Raw genomic sequence first — 24,708 nt, 5'->3', positions numbered from 1 at the left:
GTTTGGCGGAAACCAAACACTGCACATCACCGAAAACACACCATCCCCACTGTTAAGCACAGTGGTGGTAGCATCATGCTGTGGGGATGTTTCTCAGCAGCCGGACCTGAAAGGCTTGTAAAGATAGAGGGCAGAATGAATGCTGCAAAATACACTGAAATCCTGGTGGACAACCTTATTCAGTATGCAAGAGAACTACAGCATGGGAGAAGATTTATTTTCCAGCAAGACAATGATCCGAAGCATACTGCAAAAGCTACACAGGAATGGTTAAAAAAGAACCAGGTAAATGTTCTAGATTGGCGGAGTCAAAGCCCAGACCTCAATCCTATAGAGAATTTGTGACTGGACTTAAAAAGGGCCCGATCGTGCCCAATACAAACGCAACCTGACAGAGCTTGAGAGGTTTTGCAAGGAAGAATGGAGCAAAATTGCTGTGGGCAGATGTACAAGACTTATCGAGACTTATTCACACAAACTCACTGCTGTGATTGCATCCAAAGGTGCATCTACAAAATACTGACTGGAAGGGGGTGATTAATTATGCAAACAATTATTTCTTTATATATTTTTATTTCAATGACATTTCTTTGTAGATATCTGTTTTCACTTTGACATAAGAGTTTTTTTCCAATAAATTTTTGTATTAAAAAAGCCAAATTTTATTGACCATGATTGATTTATGAAAGCACTAAAAGCGTAAAACATCCAGGGGGGTGAATACTTATGATAGGCACTGTCTGTGAAATATATATATATATATATATATATATATATATATATATATATATATATATATATATAAAATTTCACTTCTCGACTGCCCCATCTCCACAGCAAATGTATTCACAACCAGAGTCACATTCTATGCGGACAACATGATCTATGTGAAATATGCTGGACTTAAAGTTAGAAAGAGAAGATTACCTGCGCCCACCATTGTTTTGATCAACGCTGTGTGTATGACGTCTCCCTCGCAGCGAAATGGGCGTCAATCCATGCTTCTTGTATAGGGAAGCTGTCACCACATGTTGACAAACATGTTGACATTTTTGTCGAAGTCACATGATCGAATCTAATTTTCCTGGTGCAATGCCCTGCAAAAGCTGGTTTGTTGAGTATGTGACGCAACAAACGTCTTCACATTAAAGTGACTGCTCGTTAGGTAGTGTAAACAGTTCAACATTTATTGATTTGTTTTTAGAAAGACAGTTCACACAGTCTCGGTTTCTGTGGTAACATTGCACTAGAAGAAAACTTGAAATACAAAGACAACATGGACCATAATCTCTGTGTGGATTAACATATACCTGAAATCTTAAAAGGTCAATTGTAATTTACGAATAAAGTACTTGCCCACAACAGTCACAAATCTTTACTTCACAATGTTAATGTTTTTATTAAGATTACTCATGGTGCACAAGTGCATTAATGTCTTTGCAATAATTATTAACTGAAAAAATTGTGTTGATTACAAGTTGATTGAGTGACTTTGGTCTTTGGTCTCAATTTCGGTATGTGATTGATGAGATGAAAGTATAAACAGGTACTGAAATTATTCAGAGGAGGAAAAAAAAAAAACAGTAAACATGGCAAAACTGAACCCCAGTCACCAGAGATACCTATTTTGGAAAGGCTACTGCTTACAGCTAAATGACCCAATAAAAATTGAAACAGTAAATTGAAGACAAAGGACTGAGAAAAAAGTAAAAGTGTATTTGTGCCGAGGGCAGAAAACTATTTCGCTCCACCTGTAGACAAGAGACTCAGATTTAAAGGCACGTACAGTTTTAACAATCACACAAACATACCCACACTTTGACCTATGGCCCTTTTTAATACAGCTGGGAAACCTTATGCCACTTCCTGTGCCCTAACAGCAGCCGTCACCCAGAATGTAAGCGAAAACCACTAAAAGAACTCCAGGTCTTCAGGTTTAAGGAGACTGTCTCTTTTTAGGTCCCATGTCTGACTGACTGTAAGCAAAAACAGCTGCTCCATTCTCACCAGTGAAAGTCTTCATCTCCAACTGCATTCACTTTCAACCCAATCAATAGATTTATTCGATATGTTTGTCATATAAATTCATTTCTAATTGAATAAGAAAATATTTTTGTGAAGTTCAAATGAAAATATACAATTATTAATATAGAACAGAATGCACGGCTATATACGTTGACAGTGATTTAAACCAGCGCGGCTGATCAATCTCCCTTTTTGATGCTGGGTCTTTCTTTGATTTAAGAAGGCAAAGAGGTAAAGTGTACGAAAAAAGAAAGGCAGCATGCTGCTCTGCAGCTTTAGGCGATGGCTTTGGCTTCTGGCAAGAATGCTTCCCAGTACTTGATCACCTGTGGGGTTGAGGAACACACCTGGTCAAGAGTCATCAGCAATGAACACCATCCTTGAACAACCCATTTTCACTCCCAAGACATTCAATAGTGGCTATTTTCAGGTGGATTTTGCTTCCTATGTTCATGACAAAAATCACACTTTCGCGTTTGCATGTTGCATAGCTATTTCAAAAGTTTCAAACTTTCCTAACACTATCCCCTTTCTATTCTCCATGTTACGCGCTGCTCATAGCATCAGGACATGCTGCGGAAAGCGGAACATCAGTTGAAGGCGCTGCTCTTTTGGAGGGAGCAAGCCTCCGCTCTTTTGAGCCGAACGCACTTTATCTCGAGACAGAGTCCGCAGTATGAAAAGCCCTAAAACTAGGGAGGTTGAAAGCTGAGAACTTGACTCACCTGCTGTTGAGATTGAAGCAGAGAATCCAGGTACTGAAGCACTTGTTGTTTGAAGTTCTTGGTCTTTTCTTTCTGTAAATGCAGACAGGCAGTTGACATGACTGCAGATTGATTACTCCCTCAGTAATTAACTATTTGATATGATCATGGTTCATAACACAGTGGTCATATGAACGCACTTTCTACCCTAACCAACCAACAAAAACCTCAATTTACAGCAACCATTTCATGTGTCTTGGAGAGCACATTGGAACAGAACTTTATCATAAGATAGGAGAGTGTCCTGTGTATTATTTATATTTTACAATTTTATATTTAACTACTTATTATATATATATTTTAGAGGATATTGCATTCAAGATCTTGTTACACATTGAGTCAGATATAGACATTTCTGTTAATGTTCTAAAATAAAAAAACAAAGTACATAATGTTTTTGATCTGTCTGAATGTGTCCAGGCTGCCACCAGGATCAAAGCAGTTCCCAGGGAGATTTTTTTTAAACTCTTTAAAAAACATTAAATGAAATGTCACAGTAATTGCAACGCTTGCACCGACATTTGCAGGTGATGTCTTGTGATTCAGCAATACTCTGGGGATTCTCTCGTTTGCTACGAAATGACACAGCAAATGTTAGTCCAAAATCTCTATGCCGACAAAGTAAATGAACTTCAGTTTGTTTTTTCAGGTTACAGTTTCAAGGCTTTGGTAAGGTAAATTTTAAGCACAGCAATGAATACAAAAGCAACTTTTTATGTCTTTTGTTATGAATTTCTGTCTTTAATCACTGATAATAAAAAACAAAGTGTGATCCAGTTAGCCGGCACGTTACTGCATCAAAGTCTAGACACAGAGGACGAGGCATCTTCCAACTCTTGCTGTTGATCTGCTGTGGCTGATGTGCCTTCATTTTGCAGACCGTGCGGGAAACATATTTGGGCACTTTAGTTCCGACTGAAGGCCTTGTACCAAAACAGTCCGTCTGAGTATGTGTACCAACCCAAAGTTAAGACAGATTAGGATGTTTCATTACCCAACATGTTACCAGTGTTTACTTTGTCAAACATCCATACCTCAAAGCGGACCACTTCCTTGCGGACTGTAGAAGAGACTCTCTCAAAGTCTCGCTCATATTGCTGCACCTTGACCTCCCACTGATAAGGACAGGAAGAGAGAAATATTTTAAAGTTGAAAATCTGAAATTCCATTCCATGACTCTCACTAGCAGGAGCAGTAATGCATGATAAAGCACTATAACTTTATCTTTAAGATTTATTCATAGCCATTTCCTAAGAGCTTCAAAGGCTAACCTCAGAGATCTCCTCTTTGGCAAGCTGCAGCTTGTCAGGCTTGTTGGCCCACAACAGTTTGGCTTCTGTCTCCCTCTTCTTCTGTAGCATACTCTGTGCATCCTGCCAGCGCTGCCACGATTTCATACGATGGTCAAAGGAGCCCTGCAAATGTACAACATCAGCTGGTATCTACATGTCCAAATTTTGTAGTTGCTTTATTATTTAGAGCATGAATGCTACTTTATGCCAGTACAACACAAGTCAAGCACACAGTCATGGCCATACATGCAATGATACTAAAATTGGCATTATGATTGTTTTGGTTTTCAGCCTTGGTTTTCACACGTTTGGTTTGGGGTTTTGGCTAAGAAAGTGTGCATCCACAGTCATTATTTCAGGTAACAAAAGTGAATACAGCTATTACACTTATCTCACCATTAATTGGAAACATTTCATAAAATCTATTTATTAGTCAAATCAATTTGGTTTATTGATTCCAATAAATGACGTGCGAATGCATCCTTAATTGCATTCTTGGTCACATGCATTCCATATTGAGGGGCATACATTGACATTCTGGCAGGTGTGGCATGGCATAAAAATTACCCCATCATGTGTTGTCAGCATAATGAGGCTGTTTTGTGATGTTATTTTTTCAAAAGTGGGTGACGTGCGATTCAAAATCTTATATTGTGTTGCATCTGAAGGGCAATGGTCACTAAATCACTACATGAACTGCATTGCAGTCGTTGACCTTGACCCGTCAATGAAAACACCTGTATATAACGATGACTAGTACTACATGTACCACCACCAGCCAGGAGATGGCAGTATAAGACAGTTGCTAAGAAGCTCAGGCTTGTTGTGAATCCGTGGGGAGATACTTAATGTTCCACTCTTAGAAAGACATTCAAGCCATCCACTCATCCTTTCCTGAGAAAAGGACACACTTCCTACAAAGAGTTTAGGGGTGTTCCAATCAGTTGAGATTTCAGTGAAATGCTTTTGATAGCCAACCAGATGCTAATATTCTTTTTTTGTGCTTTACTTCCTTGTCCACAGCAGAAGGCTATGTGGCTTGACACAGGTGAGAGGGACATACACTCAGCTAGTATAAATTGTGCAATTGGTTAGCTTGTGTATTTGCTGCAGCATGCTGACACACACAAAATGCAAATGCATGTGGTCTGGTTTAAACTGCGACTAAACTGGTCTGATGTGTTCCCTCACAGACATCTTATATCCAAACAACTGAAACACTGAAGGAAAAGCTCTCATACATCCTGACACTCTGTCCTTGTAATAAATTACATAAATGTTACATTTAGGACACACGCTTTAAAAGTTGTTAATAAAAGCTTAAAGTGGATTCTAAAGTGAACAGGGTGCCAGTGCATAGAAGCCAACACTGGTGTTAAAAACCTGGCTGCTCAGTTCTGAACCAGCAGGGGACATTACAGAGATTTCTTGTTGACGCCAGTGAAGAGTTAGAGTAGTCCAGGAAGAAGAATCTGAATGCATGAATTTGTTTTTCTAAGTCAGCATTTGAGATCACGGATTTAAACTTGTCCCAAACAACTGAAACCACTTTTATAACGTGTGAGGGAAGGATGAAAAGGTTGAAAATAATGACAGACTGAGCAAAAGTGTTGTTACCCTCACTGCTCCTAGCATTCGGATGAAATCTGCGATGAGTTCAGCAAAGCGGAAGGTATCATTGGTGGCCTGCTCCTGGTGCAGCTGCTCCATCTTGTCCTCTACCTCTGCCAGTTGTGACAGAGCACGCGACAAAGCTGTGTTGTCCTCGGCGCTGCCCAACATGGCTGTGCTCTTGGCAAAACTTGCCGTATTAAGAGAAAGCTCTGGATAGAATTATAAAGACCAACATCAGAAAACTCACACTTCCAGTTCATTAACCATGATCTTTTTCACTTGACCTATTCCGACCTTTTCTGTGAAGGACCAGCGTCTCCACCAGTGAGTGCAGCTTTCTGAAGTGTTGGTCTGCAGACTCCACCTCCTGCAGCTTATCTTCAAACCACTGACCAACAGCAGCAGACAATCAGTAGTTCTCCCTTTTAATAATTGTGATCAATCCCAAAGACATAGATCCAGCACCAGCTAGCCATATTATGATCTACAAAAGCTCATCATCAAAATATCTATTTTCAAAGGTTCACTGTTTAAATATGTCTTAACAGGAAGAAATAGTTGTTGAAACCAATATTATGTCAGTGAGTGAACTCCATCAGTGAGTAAGAAATCAAGAAATAAGATGCAGATGAACAGCTATAGGCCACTATGTCGCGACTGTAAATGTAGACAAGGTGAGCTCACCACATCAGACTCGTTCATCTTTATGGTCATCTTACTGACAGCATCCGTAGCCTTGTTGAGCATTTTCAAGAACCCGGCACCACTCAGAGCTTGGGTGCTCACTGCTCTGGGCAGCTGAAGAGACAAAAACACAACACGATGGAAGTAATTAGTGGCAAGAAGGTTGCAGGGTCGCTTCCAGCATGAAGCAAACTGTGTACTTTCTGTGAGATGTCAGTATGTTCTCTCAGAGTGTATGTGGGTTTACTCCAGTTCCAAGGGTGATTCTCTAAGGTTTGCCCCTGTTTTGTGTCGAATGCAGTTCCCATTTACACACCACCGTTGCCATCTTAAATCCGACAACTTTCAGAGTGGAACACTTCTGCACCTGACAACAGATTGGCGCATGTCACATCGGCTCTGATCCTCCTGTGCCGGCACAGCGTTCAGCACAATGCTCAAGAAGCAAGCGATAAAATTGTACCGAAGTCTGAGAGTAATTACAGCAAGAATAATCCAGTCCAGTGGAAATGATCTAATCCATAGGAAACATGATTTTTGGATTAGGTATCAAACCACACACTCCATGAGTTACTCTTAATTTACCAACTGAATATCTAAGGTACATTTCTGCAGATGTGATATACTGGCTATTGGAGACACTATATTTCATAATAAATATAATTCAGGTCATATGAGTGTGAAACGGTCTCACCTCGTCTCTCTCCAGGAATTCTCGCACATCAGGGTCTTGTAGGAGTGAAGGGTGATTGACAACCCTCTGGAGGTATCTGGATAAATAAACACGTCAATATTTTAAATGCTATTCCATTTTTGATAACCTGAGCTACAAGCTCTCACCTCTCCAAAGCTCCTCTTCTTCTCTCAACGAAGTCTGCAGATGAAGAATCTTCCTTGCCAACTTTTACTTTTGTCATACCTGCCAAGTTGGATATTATTCTATTAGTTAAAACACATTATGATGAGGTCCTTGGATGGATTCGAAGCAGTCGGATCAGTTGTTGGGAAATGCAGCAGGTCAGGCTGACCTCTGATGCGCATATTGGATTAATGAGAATTTAATGCATTTGTTAAATAAACTTCAGTCGAATAAACCACCAGATTGATCACTCTTCATTGTTCCCTACATACTGTCAGACTCACAAACGCTATCTATGGATTTGCGAGGGATTCTTCCTTGATCTGGTGAAGTTCTGGAGATACGCTGCAGATGAAATCTAATTTGATGATGGAAATATCAATTTGTGGTTCACTTGGTTTAGTGGAGGAGCAGGTTAAATGACTGAGAGAATAGCAGAACAAGCACAATAAAGAGTGGCTCAGAGAGACGATCCGACTAAGGAATTATTCTGATCAAAGGGTTGGCTTACCCAACAGGCTTTTCTCCGGTGGAGGAGGGACAATGTATCCATTTGGTGAATGTTTTTCACAAAGCTTCTGGTATAGACCCAAGAAGTCACTAAAGCGGCGCTTCACGGTCAACGTCTTGTTACGGAACATCGAGAGGGAAGTCTGACACACAAACAAGCACAAGATAAAATATGATTTAGTATTGCAACAAATAATTATGCAAAGAAAAATAAAACTCATGTAATTATTGCACTGCATGTACCTTTGTAGACACTCTGTAAGCCATGTACGCATTCATCCCATCACCTGAAAATATAAATATTAGGAAAGGAGTCTACTGGTGAATGAAATGCAATTGCAAAGAAAACAGAAAGGAAAAATAATCTCTTGCCTATTTTTTCCGGGTCGGTGACAGAAACAAAGATGTCAGGTTTCTCCGTCTGCTCATCTTCCTCCTCTTCCAGCTAAGAGTTTATGACAGAAAACATTTTTTATCTGTAAGATTATCCAGTTCTAACTAAATTCCACAAATACTTCATCACTTAACATAGCTAGAGAACACAATTATTCCTTTTCAAATTTCAAAACTGGAGACAGCGATATTCTCAGTGATTAGAAACAGTACTGCACAAAGAAATACAGGAATCACTGAAAGAACACATTCTAGACCTTGATAGGAAAACAGATATTACATGTACAGTACTTACCTCAAAAATCAGAGTATGAGTTACTTTTAATCATTTAAGTATCTATCTATAAATATATAAAACAAGAGGAAAACCAAGATGAAGATCAAGACGCAGGTGAACAGGATAGACGCAGGTAGAGACAAGCTAACAGATGAATTTCTACCTACTGTCTGTTGTATTTGCACAACAGCAAGTGAATGTGATTAACAATCAGTGTTGCTTCTTCACTGACAGATCGACATTCCAAACATTAACACTGCTATGATTGTGTGTTCCTGTTATTTCTTTCTGAATGGAGAATGAAAACATGATAGACATTAAAAATAAAAACTGTGCGATGCTGTGGATGAGTGCATGAGTGAAACTACTGAAATACATTCATTTTCATACAAAAGAACATCAATATCAGAATTGGTTTTACCAAACCAGTAGTAATGACAACAATATTTTGTACCCACTTCCTCCAAGGCATCGGCCTGTGGTCGGCTCACAGTTGTGACGGCTGGAGCTGGACCGGATCCAGACGGCTTGGCAGGCATTTCTGTGGTCTTCCTCTCAGTCCTGGGACTGTCCAGGGAAAGCTCAACTGTGGCTTCTGCTGAAAAAGAGCCAAATTTAGGAAACACCAAGCTCAGATGGTAAAGATGTCATGTTGTTTCACTTTATAAAAGAACAGACTTTAACCTTTTATGATGCACTAGAAGTCAAACATGAGCATGTTCGGCTTTTTGTTTGAAAAATTACATTTATGAGAACATATACGACAAAAAACACCAACAAAGACTCTCATTTTCTTACTATTAACATTTTTACTTGATTACTAGTGATTATTTAGTGTCAGTTTCCTTCATGCACTGTGAAAGATGGTTCCCCTTCGGATACTTTTAGAAAGGACTCCTCATTTTCTACAATATTTCATGTAGGATTTATTTGCTCATTGACAAAAGCTGAGTCTGGCCGTGTAGCCACTGGGCTATATTTGGTCCTTGCTCACCGGAGGAAGAGAATCAAAATTGAAAATCTCCAATGAAGAATAAGACCCTCACTGATCGACAGCTGTCGCTACAGTTCAGGATATTAAATGCATTTATTTTAATTTTTCAGGTGCAGTATTCTCTTTGGCCGTTTAAATGTCGTATAAGCAGACTATGAGGACTACTGTTGCTATGCGTGTTTCCCAAATCTGTATGGGTTAGTGTTAGGGTGTGTGTAGAGGTGAAAAAAAAACAGCTGACTGGGCTCAGAACCCACGATGCTTCAATATTCAATATTGAACTCGTCCACAAAAACGAAGCCCACCTGGTATGAATAGTCACTCACGGCCATCATGGTGGTGCCGCCACCCCACACCCAAAATAATAATAATAATAAAATATAAAAATAGCTATGCACCCTAAGGATTCCCCAGAAAAGACCAGTTCAAAAGACAAGTCTGTGGCTACAGCTCATAATTGCGAGCATTATATATTGCGAGAGGTCAAACTCTCTGATTCTTGTGGCACTGCAAAACATTGCTGCATTGTGCTCGCACTTACACATCAATGGAACAAGAGGAAAGAGAAGAACCGTTGAAACATGGCCATGAAGAGTGCATGATATCTACATAGAAATCAGACAGCTGACAACCTAAAACGGGACCACACCCATCATGCGATAAACATACCAGAGAACAGCTCTGCCTCTTCTTCAGTGTGAATGCCATTGGTCTTTACATTGATGGGTTTGCTGTTGCTAGGCACAGTTCCAACAGCTTCTTCTGAGAATATATCAGCAGTTTCTTTAGAGTGCAGAGGTCCACTGATTCTGCTCCCATCACTAGGAGCCGCTTGGGGAGCTGCTAATCGCCTGGCACTAGGTTTCTTGGAGGTAGCACCCAAAGGCTCACCGAACAGATCCTCGTCAGCTTCCCCGAAGAGGCTTTTCTGTTGCTGTTTGGCAGGTTTCGATAGACGTGGTTCTGTGAACAAATCAATCCCATCATCTTCAAACAGGTCAAGGCCAGGTTTTCCAGCCTCTGCAGGAATAGGGTCACTACGCAAGTCAACCAAAGGGTCAATAATTCTATTGCTTGTCTGATTGACTTCAGGATCCCCGCTACCATCAACAAGTGGAGGAGTAACTTTCAGTACGGCTTCCTCTAGTACGGCAGTGATGCTTGCTTTTGTTTTTCCTGAATTCAAAGCAACGTCCTCTCCCTCTACCCCCCCTTGCGCTTCTTCACTTTCACTTCTCAACATATTGGCGGAGTCATCTGATGGTTCCTCTTGGGGGTTTTCTCCAGTAACATTTACTGCTTCTGCATCCTTTTCTACAATGGAGTCATATGGAGAGGTCAAGTCGACAAATTCCTCTGGCTCACTGAGGAGGTGCATGGTGGGTTTAGTTGGTGGATGGCTGCTGAATATGTCAGTTAAAGAATCATCCAAGTCATCAGAAGGAGGACTTGTCAATGTGTCACTCGGTTGACTGTCAGATGGGAGAGAAATGTCCACATCTGTCAGGGGATCTTCATTCTGGAAGAAGAACACAAAAGCCACTCATTAGCATGCAAATACTGTTGCAGACTACAGATGTCTTTTTAATCAGTCATGAGTTTGGACCTTCTCAGTCAATGCTTGTTTCTTTACTTTACTCTACTTTGATGACAACAAACAGAGTTTAGAGGAAGACCTTCCCTAAATGAGCTTCACCTCCTCCAGAAGACAAAGTGGAATAGAAAATGTATGTTTGTAAGCATGTGCATGTATGTCCACTCTATTCTGGGGTATTAGTACAAATAATGTCATACTACATGAGCCCTTTAAGCAGACAGTGTCAGAATAAGTTTGGAAGTCACACTCGAAATTGCTGCGTGCAAGCATTTTCTGTCCAACCAGTTTCCTGAGTCCTGCGAACTTTGACAGTTGGGAAAGCATCCGGGTTCTGGCTACATGACCAGGGTCCACTCACATGACAACGAGAGGCAAATCTTCACTGTCATCATCGATATATTAAAGAAATTGCTACACGTGCGGTTCATTTCAACACGCCGCAGCGCAATACATATATGCACAGCAGGAAGAAGTCAATGAACCAGTCCAAAGAACAACCACATAGCTCTTAATGTCCCTGACTTCAAATGAAGATAGCAATAACTTCACAGAGCTCCGATAAAGCATTTCGAGGGCAACATACATTACTGGAAAAGCGGGATTTCCACCAAGAAATATTTGAATTATGATCAGGCAGTTTCAACAGGAAACCGGGAAATCTCAGACGTGTCAGTCTAGCGATAATAATAACAATAATGATAAATAAACAAGTAACCTTTACGTTTGAAACGAAATCGTTATATAAGCTACTTTATCTACTCGCTGGTGAAAACTAGTGTAATTCAGTTGTAGTACTTGTTAGCTAACTTGGTTAGCATCAGATACAAGAGCACTCCGAGCCACTGAAGCAACACCACTGCACATACCACACTCATGAACATGTCTTCTCCTTCGTCCTCATCGCTGGCTCGGTCCTCGACCTCTTCCAGGAGGTCTTGATCCTCGGAGTCGGGAAACGGAGGTGGACTGCGCTCGGAGCTCGACGCCATCTTTTATTTTGTTTTTGTTTTTTTTTATACTAACTAGGATGGAACGTCACCAAAGCAGGGTTCTTCTCCACTGATCATATGACTTTCAGCACACTGGTTAACTTCTTAGCTTAAGAGAAATTCGCAGACTCTCTGAAACGAGAAAGGGGATGCGCTGTCGATTTTACTTCCTGGTCCACCTCCTTGGCAGGTTAGCTTAGCGCCGTTAGCAGTCATGAGACCGAACTTGTCATAAACAGCAGGGCGGAGGAGCAGGACAGCAGCAGGCATGAATTCCGACGACCGAGAGCCCCTTCTCTCCACAGGGTCACGGGACGATCCGGAGTTAGACGAAGGTGAAGTACTGCCTCGTCGTCTACCTCCCTTTCCTCTTGTTTACACCAACTCAGAATGTGCGTAGACTCATACCCGGGGTTCTGCTTTAATCAATTATTTAGTTGTTTATTATTTCATTCTTTCTCCCACAGACAATTTTATAGTAATGCGTTTTATTCCTTTTTAATAACTTCGTTTGTCATGACAACTTGTCTCAAAACCTGAATGCATCACAGGTACTTTATCTGAAACCATCCATACATTTAAAGACGCCTCAGTGCAGTGTTATCTGTCGCTGCAGAAGAAGGAGCAGGACACTGGACAGAACACATGGGGGACAAAACTACGGTCGCATCAGAGCCTTATGCAGCATTGATACATAAGTTTCAATGGGATCCTATTATGAAAGAGTTTTTAGAATGACATAGTATCTCACATTGCAACTTTACTTTCATGAAATACTGCATACAGTTAATCTCAATGTTGTGTACAACGGAAATCCGATGTTTTCTGGTGTTTTTTTAATATGTGCAGAATTCTTTCTTCCATCGTGCCTGGTCAACTCAGGTTCTGTAAGTGTTTCAGTATCAGAATCATTCAGCTGAGGTAGTGGTGTCAAAAGTTCCATTTGTGACCTATAAGAGCGTACAAATAAAGCGACAAATACATGATAGATATCCACATTAATTTCACTCAAGAAGTTTATAACTCATGAAAACTGTGTTGGTTCTTTAAAACGTGTGTGTTTTGGAATGAATTCACATGAATGATGCACTGGAGGACTTTTGTTCGCGATCGGAATGTATTTTTCATGCAAGAAACTTGCAATAATCAGTACAGTAATTAGTCAGAGTTGGGTTTTATTAGATCTGTCAAGATGAGTTTTCATGTATTATTCATAATCAATATGTTGGTACTGACCCATTCTTGTATTGTGAGCCGAATGGAACCCAAAATACTGAAGCCTCTTCTGATCGACCTATCTGTTGGCTGTAGAGCCTGTAGTTTTCCCCTCATGATTGGCGGACACCCATTTTTCTTTGAAGATGAATATAGTATAAAAACATAAAAACTGACTAGAAAGTAATTTGGCTCATTTTAGCCATCAGTAGGATTGCATGTTGTCAGTGTCATTGCAGATTATGCTGATTTTCGCAGGTAACCCTTTTAGCGCACAGCCAATGTAACTTGTCTTAAAATGGTACTCTGTATATTGACATAAAACTGCTGTGCAGACGTCAGCTTCCTGACCTCGACAGAAAATGCAGGAAGCATGGAGATTGTTGTGGGCACTTCTTCAGATTCTATAGTGACACTGGATGGCAAGAGTACAATCGCGTAAAGCTCAATTCGAACTTTTGGACAATTTACGACACTTTTGTAAAATTTGTGTGAGTACTGCAATGAAACTTGGGGCCTGTCGTGTACAAGAAAAACAGGAATGTTGTTCAAATAAACATTTATATGGGAAAAAACTCAAAGTAACTTTATGTGTAATGGCATGAGTACTTGGTATCAGTATCCGTGAGTGCTGAAATGCAATCACTCGTACACTACTCACTTTGGACGGTGGAGCATGTACGAAATAGAACGCACCATTTTATGAAGCAGAACAACATTGAAGTACCATTCTGAAATGATGTGCACTGGCGTTTCCAAAAAACCCATAGGGTCCAAAAAACAAGAGCTTATCATTTTAGCCAGGATGGTGGACTCAGGCTTGGTGTGGGTTGAAGGTCAAATGTCTGAATGATGTTCCCACTCAGAGATCTTTTAACACTGTTCATCGGACCTCTGGGCCCAGTTTAGTTTTAGATTAGATGTCCAAAGGTCTGGGTGATTGTCTGTGTGTGATGAATTAGACAACAAATACATCTGAACTAACATGTCAGACCATTTTGCTGCTACCAGGAACCTACGTTTAAGTAATTCTAAAGTGTGAAATGAAATACACATGCACCCAAGGCTAGTCACTATTTCAAATACATGAACAAGTGTCTTTGTCCACCCTGCAGAATGGATTCATTTCATTCTCATCATTCGGCAGCTGCGTGAATAGTAAATCAGCTGCTGTGATGTTTTTTTATTTAGCAAGAGTCAAAAGGGACATATACTGTAATTTCAGTTCCTCCTGTTTTTGTTGTTTTCACAATTGCAGTTATCAAGTCACCAGACCAGAGTGGCACAATGTGGTTAGCTCTGCTGCCTCTCAGCAAGAAGGTTCAGTGTTCGAATCCAGCTCTGGATCTTTTTGGGTGGTCTCCCTGTGCCTGTGTGGGTTTTGTCCGGGTACTCCGGTTTCCTCCCACTGCCTTAAGACATGATCAAAATGTCAAGAAAAAATGCATCCCCCAAAATTCTGAATCACAAAGAATTGATATCACGATTCTCTGCCACGATTTTTTTCCCTCATGAAATATCAAGTTTATTGCACACATAAACCATGACAAAACAAAGTTGCAACACCAGACATATGATGTTTGAGGTGACGCTAGAGATTCGTGGTAGGGATGCTCCGATCAGGGTTTCTTTTCTGCCGATCACGATACACATTCAGCCAGTGCCAGTCACTGATACCGATCACGTAGATTGACTGAATTGAATGAGTTTGTAATCAAAATGATGATGGATGCAGCATGTGACACAAACATATAGAACCTCCTGTTTTTGATGAAACACTGTTTACCATTTTTACTGCTGGTAATTCACAGGGGATGTAATATTTGACTCGAGTGAGCATTCCACGGAGGTGCGGCGACTGACGTTTGAGGAGGCACTCGAGGAGACAGGTACCATGATGATCAGTCACTGTCTGATTCATGACCATCTCTGTCTTTGTGGACACTAATAATGGATCACTACTGTAGCATGTTAACAGGTGAACAACTCTCTCTCTCTCCTGCTCTCAGGGTTTGGAGTGTTCCACTTCCTGCTCCTGTGTGTCTGTGGTTGGGCGAACGCAAGCGATGCCATCGAGGTTCTTTGTATATCCTTCCTACTTCCAACAGCTCGCTGCGACCTGCTGTTGAGTTCCTCTGACATGGGCCTGCTGACCGCCAGCATCTTTTTGGGTGCCTATCATCATCTCATCCATGTCACTGTCAATGTTTCCTCATCACTTGTGTCTCATTGCTTGTGCGTATTTTAAAGTGAGGTTATTTTGCTCCAGTGGTAAAATCTGACTAAGCATAAGTACAGTTTAGTCAATATCAAATGCATAGATAGATGAAAAGCTGAAATGATGAAATAAAATGACAGTCATTTACTGCATCAATGTAGCTGTAACGTGACAAGCACGAGCTGTTCATACAGTACAGTGACCATAAGCCTATCCCATTGTAGTACATTGGTATGCAAAGCGCTAGCTGGGTTGCTTCCATGTCATCTTTTCTCTCATTTTTTTTTAATTTGTCAGCAGTTAGACAACATGATGCCTTCAAATTCTTGACAGCACAATATTTGTTTCCTGTGTAAACACTGAAGGTACTTTGACCAGTGATTTGCAAAATGAAATGAAATCTAATAGCTACTGACGATAAGTCCTCTTCCCATGTTCGAGAGGTTCTGGCACCTGGAACCTCATTCTAAGAGGCAGACTGGCAGATGAGGCCAGAGAAAGCTCCGTTAACCATGACATTTTCTCATAATATAGTAATATAGCAATTTGTAGCGGGAATAAGGAGGCAGAGGAGTCATGAGAAGGAGGTCTGTGGATGCTAGGATGATTGAAGTGGTCATTTTGACTCATGAAAAATATAAATTTGGTTTCACAAGTACATTGTTGAACATTGTTGTTACTGTTCTGACACATGTAAAACCTCCTTGTTAAGACAGTAGTAGCAGTAGTAGCAGTATTTTGAACAATATTTTAAACACTGTACCACAACAACAACTACAGCTGTAACTATTTTTACTCAGTATAGTCACTGAACTCACTATACTGTCTATAAAACATATAGACCATTATAGTCCACAAAAAATGTCTGTGGATTCATCTCAGCCATTAATGATGCCCGGGCTGAAATATGGCCATGGTTGGTTGGGCTTGTGCATTGTGTGGTCACACGGTTAGTTAGTGGCTGGAGAGATGCGGCTTGTGCATCACTTGACAGGTGTATTGTATTGTATTGAAGTATGCTTGGTGTCCTCTGGAGAACTGTGGCTCAAGGGGCACTAAGTCTCACAAGTCAATACTACAATAATGGTAGAGTGTATATCCTGCTTGCACTTAGTAATTGAAAGCTTTGGAAGGCGAGCTATGTAAAACTGAAACTGAATTACCGATTATCGAGTTAGCTATTATCTGGTGACTGATGATTGTCTTGTTCTCTTTTGCAGGAATGATGGTAGGCGGTTATGTCTGGGGCTATATGGCGGACCAGAAGGGACGTCGCAGTGTGTTGGTGGTGTCCCTGGCTGTTAATGGGCTGTTTGGAGGTCTGTCCAGCTTTGCCCCATGGTTCTGGCTTTTCCTGCTGCTGAGGTTCATCAGTGGTATTGGGTGAGGACGTCTTGATTGAAAAATTGGTCCACTTAACCAAATGTTTTGGTCATGGTTTCATGTTCAAAGATGGTTCATTCTTATTTTCTTTATTTAATCTTTTATTTGCAATTTGTTGTTGTACATCACAAAAAAAAACACTTGAAAGAAAACCTTGATACAAATGCAAGAAATAATAAACAAATAAACATTTTTACTTATATGGAAAGTGCATCACATCTGTTTTTATATCAGTCCAAAATGTAGCCAAGCTTTATGTCCAAAATCTTCTTCACTGAGCCTGTTCAGCATGGATTTATAGGATGCATTTTTGATCATTGCATTTAGCCAGTCTTCCAATACTGGTGTCTTGAATGTTTTTTTTTTTTTACCATCAAACCCTTTTGTTCTGAAACAAAGTTTGCTCTGAGAATGTTGATGAGAAGTCCTGAGAAAGTCAGCAGGTGTTGCACTGTCTTTATGGATCTGAAGGAAGCCTGTGACACAGTTCCTTGAGAGGTACTGTATGAGGAAGTCAGGAGCAGCTAAGTCATATGTGACAGTTGTACAGGGTATTTATTTAGTTTTGTATATTTGGGATCAATTTACAGAGTGATGGACAGTGGTCAAAAGAGAAGAGGAGAAAAAGGAGAATGCAGAAAGGTTGGAACTGGTGGAGACAACTGTAGATTGGTCTTTGACGGAAGAGTGGCAGCTAGAGTGAACAGTAAGCTCTAGGACAGTAGTGAGTCCTCCCATTATGTTTGGGTTAGAGACAGCAGCTCTGAAAAAAGAACAGGAAGCAGCTAGAAAAGTGAGAGTTAAAAATGAAGGTTTTCTTTGGGAGTGACTAGAAAAGGCAAGATCAGTATATAAGAGCCGTGGCTCTTTTACAAAGGTCGGAGACAGAGACAGAGGAGAGTTGTTGGAGATGGAGATCCTTGTAAAAGAAGAGGACAACAAACGCGGGTCGCCAAAGTAGTAAATGATTGCAGGAGCTAGTGACGGGGGAGGATGTGCTGGATAGGTTGAGATGGAAGAGGCTGACTAGCTGTGGCTAATGGTCGGTAGAATCCACTTCCAGAGCCTGACATCATGTGTGCTGCCTCTACAGGGTAGGAGGCTCAGTTCCTGTCATCTTCTCCTACTTCTCAGAGTTTATGCCACGGCACAGAAGAGGAGCAATGATCAGCGCCCTCGCCACCTTTTGGATGGCAGGAAACATCGTAGCTGCAGGTAGCAAGCAGCTTTTTCTGTTTTTTTTTTGTTTTGTTTGTTTGGTTTGTCAGTGGGTTTATTCCTCTTGTGTTTTTTTCCACTTTTTATTTCGCATTGTATACGATGAATCAGCAATACAGTAGTTTGTCGAACTGATTTTACTATGTATAAGATGCTCCTCTGCTGTATCAGTGACTGTTTCTACACTAAATTTTCTGCCTTCTGACTGAATCCCAGAAAAGGGAAAATCTCCAGTCGAGGCTTCAAAATGCTGTGCTGGTCTTTCAAAAGTTACGCAGCTTGAATTAGAGTGAATGCTAGTAATGGACTGCTGAGTTTTCATGGATCAGTACCCATATTTTCAGAGCCCACCAGATGTCAACCCCAGCTCTAAAGTCTGTGGATTTGAAAAACCAATTCAACATCACACCTCACATCATTTTTAAACCAACTACGCCACCTACTGAGCTCTGAAAATGAGGAGACTGTTTCAAGAAGCCTCATCAGCTCATCACTAATGTAAGTCTTAACATTTCAGCATGTTTGCACAAGTCACATGCTCTCCACTGGAGATACAAACTCTGGTAATAGGATCAACTGACCTCTAAACCAGGGGTCACATTATCTGCTTTAACTGTTGTGAGGTGCCGTCACCCCAATGTGAAACAAGGTGAAAATAGGAAAAGGTCTAAATACAGTTTGCCATGACATGATGTGCTTGAAAGTTCATATGCATTTTATTTAAATATTATCAATATAAATCACAAATATAATAAAATTGTAGCAGAAGGTCGATGTAAGTGATGGATATGTAGGGTCAATGGAACTGTTTTGTCAACCTCGATCAATTTATCAGTGTTTTCTCAATATCTTTAATAACTTTTTAATGTTCATTTCAATTTCATTTGTAGTTTTGCACTGTCCTCATGAGTGCCGCTCACCTATGCTCTCAATGCTTAAAACTGTGTTTCTGTGTCTGCAGGACTGGCCTGGGTGGTGATTCCCAGAACTTGGGCTCATTGGTCCATAGCAGGCTGGACCTTTCAGAGCTGGAGGCTGTTCGTGGTGCTGTGTTCGGTGCCAGGCCTCAGCTCAGCTTTGCTCTACAGGCTGCTGATGCCTGAGAGCCCCAAGTTCCTCATGGAGGTAATAAGTTGTGATACTGTGTGTGAACTGACTGTGATTGTCCCCTCCTTGTGATTGTCAGGTGGGCCGAGAAAAAGACGCCATCCAGGTCTTCAGTCTGATGTGTCGAATGAACATGGGTGGCAGCGGGAAAACTTTTCCGGTGTGCATGTTGATAATAGTTATCCAACTTCATGTGACTTTCATTCCATTTTGCAAGCAGTACTGTAGAATAATTTGAAATGAATGTTCATCCCAACTGTGTTATTACCCTCCTCCGATAAATGCCAGCCTTCTTTCACTGTCTTATCACCCCCCTCTGATATAGACAGGACTAGTTTCACTGTGCCCCTCAGATATATAGCTATAGATATAGACATTTTTACATTTTCTCCTGACTGCACCTTAAGACTTTCACAAAGAGCATTCAATTCAATGCATCCTGACCCAGGATGCTCTCATTATAGGGATGGTCTGTCGATGTGGTCAGCTGTTGCATGTGTTCACTTAATGCCTGTTGCCACAGAAGCGGTCTAGAGCTGTGCTTCTCTCCCATAGTTTTTTTCCAGTATGTACCGCTGACAAATGTTCCCTGACTTTGTAACAGCAATCATTTTGCGAAGCCTAATTTGAGAACCGTTGCTGTGGAGAAGTCATCTATTGCTTTGCTGAAGGCAGAAAGCTGTGAATGTCATATGGTGTTTGGCCCTCATGTCTCCAGCAGAAATGCAGATTGTGCATCCCTGAGCAGCACGAGACGCGCAACAACTCCCAAATTTCACTCGGAGAAAGACTCAAGCAGGATTTTACCAAGGTGATGTGACACTCCAGGCTTACAGTTAAACAACTAACTTGTTTTATGAAGTTTCCTCTGTTAAGAGATTGATTATGGCAGCAAGCAAAAACAGTTGACAAAATATATTTGGTGTTTAAAATTCCACACTCACATTCATTCAAGTGGAGCGTTGTTTAAATGCGTTTTAAAGTGATGAATCGCCTCATCTTATGTCAGCTTTCGTCTCTAAATAGAGCCTAATACGTCGAAAGACAGCTGGTGGTCATAATGTGAAAACCTGATGTGTGTCAACAGAGATTTTTTATATTTGATGTTTCATATTTACCTGCTCTTTTCAGGGTTTTAAGCCAATTCGACATATGTTCAGAAGTCCTCTCAAATCTAGGAGCACCGTCATGTTCATTGCCTTCTACTGCATATCCTTTGGGTGAGTCCTCTTATTGTCATTACCGCGAAGAGACTGGCATTGCCATCTTTGTGAGCAGCTACTATGGACTGTGGATGTGGTTTCCGGAGCTCTTTGCCAGGATGGAAGATGGCGGCTCTCCCTGCACCAATGTGGTGCGTCCGTCTCCTCAGCAGAACCAGAGCTGCTACCCTGTAAAGACAGAAGGTGATTTTGGAGAAGGTGGTTTCAGACTTGTGACAGGAAAAGCTGTTGGGGTTTATGACAATGACTAAAGTAGCACAGTATTTGAGTCACACTAACTGTCGCGTCATTTGTGAGATGTTCACTGATAAATGGCACACAGTACACCTGAAGTACAGTACACCACAGACAGCATCACAAATAACATGACATTTGCCTTGGCAGCTCACTCCTGACTGTAGTGGTGCCTGTGTGAAATGTGTCTGGGATACAATCTAGTCAACAGTTGTTGTGTGACCTGTAGTGTACAAAGAGAGCTTCATGATGGCTGCGTCAAACCTTCCTGGCAACATCTTCACTATCCTGCTCATGGACAGCATCGGGGGAAAGATTCTGCTGTGTGAGTATGAGCGTTGTCCTGGTGATCACTGCTCCTGCCTAACAACCTGAATGTGTGTGTGTGCAGCTGGCAGCCTGCTGGTGTCCGGACTGAGCGTGTTCCTCATATATGTGGTAAAGACCAAAGTTCATAGTCTCCTGCTGTCGTGCATCTTCAGCGGCGTGTCTGTCATAGCCTGGAATGCTCTTGATGTTCTTGCTCCAGAACTCTACCCGACAAAGCTACGGTAACTCACACACGCTCAAATGCATGCTGTATGTTTTTCTGGTTCCAACCCTTGATGAGTTTGAACCAGATTAACTGCAAGGCTGTGGTTCTCATTCATTAAAGGTGGAATGGTCCAGGTTTTGTTCCTCACTCAGGTGGAGAAGTTGGTGTGTACCTGAGTCACAAATGCAGGAAGGATGGAGTGCTGGATTGGACTGATCGGTCTATTGACCTTGCAGATCCAATGACTTGTCTGACAGGGCCTTCCAAGCCTCTTACACTGTCAGGGCAATGAAGTGCAGTATGTCTTTCATTATGTGGCTACTGGAAAGTTCTTGTTCTATGGAGAGACACACTTCATTCAGGTGCTTGCAATATATACATATTTTTTTTCCATCAAGCTTATGTTCCCGAAATGATTGGCTGATTTGTATTAAAGTTGTTCGACCCAAAACACATGCAAACTCATGGTACACAATCTAAAGCACATAGTCTTTTAAAAGTCTAAACAGGCATTTGCCTCAGTTATAGTACGATTGTAACATGCAAGACGTGGCTCTGTGTGTCCATTGCAAAGGGCAACCAATTCTCAGACGGACGTGACGTGAGCTCAGTAGCAAGCAGGATGCGATTTCTGAACTCATTGGCTAGGAGAAGTTGCCAGCTCGTCGCGGCTGATCGAATTGGGGCATATAGAATCAAACCACCGGGAGACTCAAAGGGACTTGGGGGCAGATGGAAAATTCCAGCGTTAGCCATAACCAAAACAAATATCTTCATTGACTTCCAGATACAATCTGCCTCCCCAAGTCCGTTTCACTTTCCTGCTGCATTAACAAAGGCTTTTTTTTACTTGTCTTTTTTTTTTTTTTTTTTTAAATTTTGCTTTCATGTCTGCTTCCTCCCACCAGCTCCTCCTCGCTGGGCTTCTTCACTGGGGTGGGGCGGGTGGCAGCCATCACAGCTAACTTGGTGTTTGGAGCTCTGGTGGACAGCGACTGTGCCGTGCCGGTGCTGCTGGTCTCTGCTCTTCTGCTGACGGGAGGAGGCGTGGCAATGCTGCTGCCACAGACTCGACAGACAGAACTCACGTGAACCTGAACTCACCACACCTGTGTCTGTGTGCCACTGACTGAAGTGTCATCATGCTGGCCTCACAGGAGCCCCCTACCTTCCGTAGAAGTGCTGGTGTTAACTTTGAACCACATCTTGTGCCGACATCAACAACTTTGTATGAAACATTCATTCACTCCAACTTTTTGCTACTGCAACATTTTTAAAGTGACTTCTTGTCTTTGCTATATAATACGCTCCAGGTGAGCAAGCAATTTCTGACCAAAGTTTTTCATTGTGTGCTTTCATGAAGGCAGTCTGGCTGTTGGAGGCTGCATGGTGGGACCAAATGCTCCTTGTTTATTGATGAATAACTTTATTTAAAACTGAGAGGTGTCTGGGGCTTTCAAGTGACCTGCAGTTTTAACCTTTGTGATACAGGTACATCTAATGTTGGAAGATCCATTCACCAGGCTCAGTGACTCTGTTTAACCTGCTAAGCTCTCCCACTTCACAAGGACACTCTAGTGCAACGGGTGAACGCAGTGTGACTGGTCCAGGGTCATGTGTTTATAATGCAATAAACTTAATCATGGTATTAGTACTGACTGAGACTCTGACTTGTTTTAGAAGTTGTAGATATAATTACGCCACAATTGTCTGGTCCAAACTTTGCACATCATTGTCAGATGATCGATTGGATTATTTAAGTATGCATGAGGCATCTGTTCAAGGTGCCCTACTGTTCTGTATTGTCAAATCAGAGTGGCTTCACATTGAAATGCAGTTTTACTTAAAACGTGTTAAGAGTTTTTAAAATGGCTGCCTCACTTGCAACTGTTTATATTGATTGCCTAAGAAGGACTACAAAAAACTACAAACATGGACTTCAGCCTTGACTTCAGCTGAACACAATTATCATTCGCTGAAGCATTTAAAGCATGTCAGACAAACCAGTTTGTGAATAATAGACTTGATTGAGCAAACCCGAAATCTAGGTCATTTCTGCGAATCTATCCACTATGCTCTGTCCGCTTGCTTCATAGGGGGAATCCAGCTGTAGCTTCCATCTTGAAAACAAACTTAATCCACAAACCTTTGTATTAAATGAACTTTCGTCTCTATCTCTTGTGGACGAAAACATACTTCTTCAACTTCAAACAAGACAATAGTTGACCCTGTTTCATCATCAATCCCATGATGGTTTACAGGTTGCAAGAACCAGTGGATACACAGATTTGTGTCCTCTCATCCCTCTGTTTGCCTCTGAAACCATTAGGATTATGTTTTCCACTAAAGAAAAAAAATAACTGAAGAGGAGGAGTCCAGGAACAGACTAGTAAGGTGATGGAAACAGTAAGAGGAGAAGCAGGCTTTTATGGCCATGTAGGTGACTGCAGGAGTGTACGTTTTTGCCAAGCTTTTGCCAGGAGGATGGAGACGGTGATGAACACATTTTGTGTGCCAGAGAGTGAGTCTGGCAGGTGGTGCCTGGGGAGAGTACTGCCAAGCAGCGTAGGCCAGTGATCGATAGACTATGATGAGGAAGAGGAAGTGGTGGAGCGGTGGAAGTTCGAGCGCAAAGAATGGTCATTGTTCAGAGTTCGGGGAGATGTTCACGCTGCTGTGGCTGGTCAGATAGCACTACCAGAAGAGTGGGACGGCACAGCAGAAGAGAGAGAGAGAGAGAGAGAGAATTATAAACGAAGAAAACAAGAATTTTACATACCATACAAAGTTATAAGTTGTGGTGGTCTATGCAGGTATTTTAATCTGAATATAAGTTTTGAAGTGAGACAATTATACACACAAACACAAACACACTGTGGTGTTCCCCAGCAACAAACTCTCCCTGATGGCATAATAGCCTGACGGATAATCATCTGAGCCAGTCAAATCCAGTTACAGGACAACTTCTAACCAAACAACATCTGGCAGAGGTTTCTGACGATGAAGAGAACTGGAAAATTACACTTTAAGGAGAAATTTTCTGAATTTTGGAAAACATTTTTTCTCCATTATTTTATTATTATTATATTTGAAATATAAACCTTTTTTAAACCCCTTCTATGTTGCTGAAACTGGTAGTTACTCTCATCAACGGTGACACGAACAGGCAGTCATCAGACAGGAGTCTTCAATGGAGCGAGCCACACAGGAAACAATGCTGGCAATGCTACTTGAGTGAAGTGGATGCAGGTGAGCGTCACGACACGTCACTGTGTCAAGGTCAGGAGGATGTCTTTCACAAGCATTGTCCCAATCACCATCTTCTCACAGTTGATGGTCAGCTGAGCAGCGCCCTCCTCATTGCTCACCACGGTGACCAACACCAGGCTGCCGCTGGACATCGTTCTGCCGGCGAACCTGTGGACAGGAGGATCGGGTGGATGGACAGGAGGACTGAAGTCAATGCAGCAAAGTTAAGAAACAGGAATGAAAGCAGAGAATAAGAGGACACAAATGAAATCCTTCAGTCAGCATCAGCAACCTGGATTACTCAGATGATTGTCACATTGTAGTACAT

At 41.5% G+C, this 24,708-nt stretch overlaps 3 protein-coding genes across 15 annotated transcripts in view; 1 reads left to right on the top strand and 2 right to left on the bottom strand.

Moving 5' to 3' along the window:
* Nucleotides 1–1,148: 1,148 nt before the first annotated feature.
* On the bottom strand, nt 1,149–12,371 carry snx1a (sorting nexin 1a). Of its 2 annotated transcripts, none has more exons than XM_053884633.1 (15): nt 11,876–12,371; nt 10,082–10,931; nt 8,877–9,016; nt 8,121–8,193; nt 7,992–8,035; nt 7,750–7,891; nt 7,220–7,298; nt 7,074–7,149; nt 6,380–6,493; nt 5,990–6,083; nt 5,699–5,904; nt 4,061–4,204; nt 3,824–3,904; nt 2,751–2,822; nt 1,149–2,351 (listed from the first exon to the last, which is right to left on the bottom strand). In XM_053884633.1, the coding sequence occupies exons 1-15, from the start codon at nt 11,996–11,998 to the stop codon at nt 2,301–2,303; spliced, it is 2,289 nt and encodes a 762-aa protein (XP_053740608.1). In that variant the 5' UTR covers nt 11,999–12,371; the 3' UTR covers nt 1,149–2,300. The 2 variants fall into 2 exon arrangements, with proteins under 2 accessions (XP_053740608.1, XP_053740609.1); XM_053884634.1 differs by having other exon boundaries at nt 1,150–2,351; nt 8,877–9,013; nt 11,876–12,370.
* On the top strand, nt 11,883–22,791 carry sv2 (synaptic vesicle glycoprotein 2). 2 transcript variants are annotated; one of them, XM_053884637.1, is made up of 13 exons: nt 11,883–12,333; nt 15,025–15,102; nt 15,223–15,384; nt 16,652–16,814; nt 17,908–18,029; nt 18,994–19,157; nt 19,219–19,299; nt 19,861–19,950; nt 20,271–20,359; nt 20,418–20,545; nt 20,826–20,921; nt 20,988–21,147; nt 22,040–22,791. In XM_053884637.1, the coding sequence occupies exons 1-13, from the start codon at nt 12,267–12,269 to the stop codon at nt 22,221–22,223; spliced, it is 1,584 nt and encodes a 527-aa protein (XP_053740612.1). In that variant the 5' UTR covers nt 11,883–12,266; the 3' UTR covers nt 22,224–22,791. The 2 variants fall into 2 exon arrangements, with proteins under 2 accessions (XP_053740612.1, XP_053740610.1); XM_053884635.1 differs by having other exon boundaries at nt 19,858–19,950.
* Nucleotides 17,423–24,708, bottom strand: part of LOC128770331 (AP-3 complex subunit beta-2) — a 28,307-nt gene continuing 21,021 nt past the window's right edge. For 7 of the 11 annotated variants that reach the window (XM_053884627.1, XM_053884629.1, XM_053884630.1 and 4 more), the window contains 2 exons: nt 21,304–24,584; nt 17,423–20,530 (listed from right to left, as the gene is read on the bottom strand). In XM_053884627.1, the coding sequence (XP_053740602.1) occupies nt 24,398–24,584 (187 nt within the window). In that variant the 3' untranslated portion in view covers nt 17,423–20,530; nt 21,304–24,397. The remainder of the gene's footprint in view (nt 20,531–21,303; nt 24,585–24,708) is intronic. The other 4 variants (XM_053884628.1, XM_053884631.1, XM_053884632.1 and 1 more) reach the window with 1 other exon arrangement.

This window comes from Synchiropus splendidus, chromosome 14 (genome assembly GCF_027744825.2).
Source record: "Synchiropus splendidus isolate RoL2022-P1 chromosome 14, RoL_Sspl_1.0, whole genome shotgun sequence".
In the NCBI taxonomy this organism is placed as follows: Eukaryota; Metazoa; Chordata; class Actinopteri; order Syngnathiformes; family Callionymidae; genus Synchiropus; species Synchiropus splendidus.
This window is presented reverse-complemented; position numbering and strand designations above follow the sequence as displayed.

Bases quoted from the DNA above. Each gene is read 5' to 3' on its own strand.
- snx1a (XM_053884633.1), bottom strand. From the start codon at position 11,998: ATGGCGTCGAGCTCCGAGCGCAGTCCACCTCCGTTTCCCGACTCCGAG. The intron at 8,036-8,120 runs GCAAGAGATTAT...TTATATTTTCAG, and splicing joins CACCGACCCGGAAAAAATAG to GTGATGGGATGAATGCGTAC. The intron at 3,905-4,060 runs GTTAGCCTTTGA...TGTCCTTATCAG, and splicing joins CCAAAGAGGAGATCTCTGAG to TGGGAGGTCAAGGTGCAGCA.
- sv2 (XM_053884635.1), top strand. From the start codon at position 12,267: ATGAATTCCGACGACCGAGAGCCCCTTCTCTCCACAGGGTCACGGGAC. The intron at 19,951-20,270 runs GTGATGTGACAC...TGCTCTTTTCAG, and splicing joins TCAAGCAGGATTTTACCAAG to GGTTTTAAGCCAATTCGACA. The intron at 20,922-20,987 runs GTGAGTATGAGC...GTGTGTGTGCAG, and splicing joins CGGGGGAAAGATTCTGCTGT to CTGGCAGCCTGCTGGTGTCC.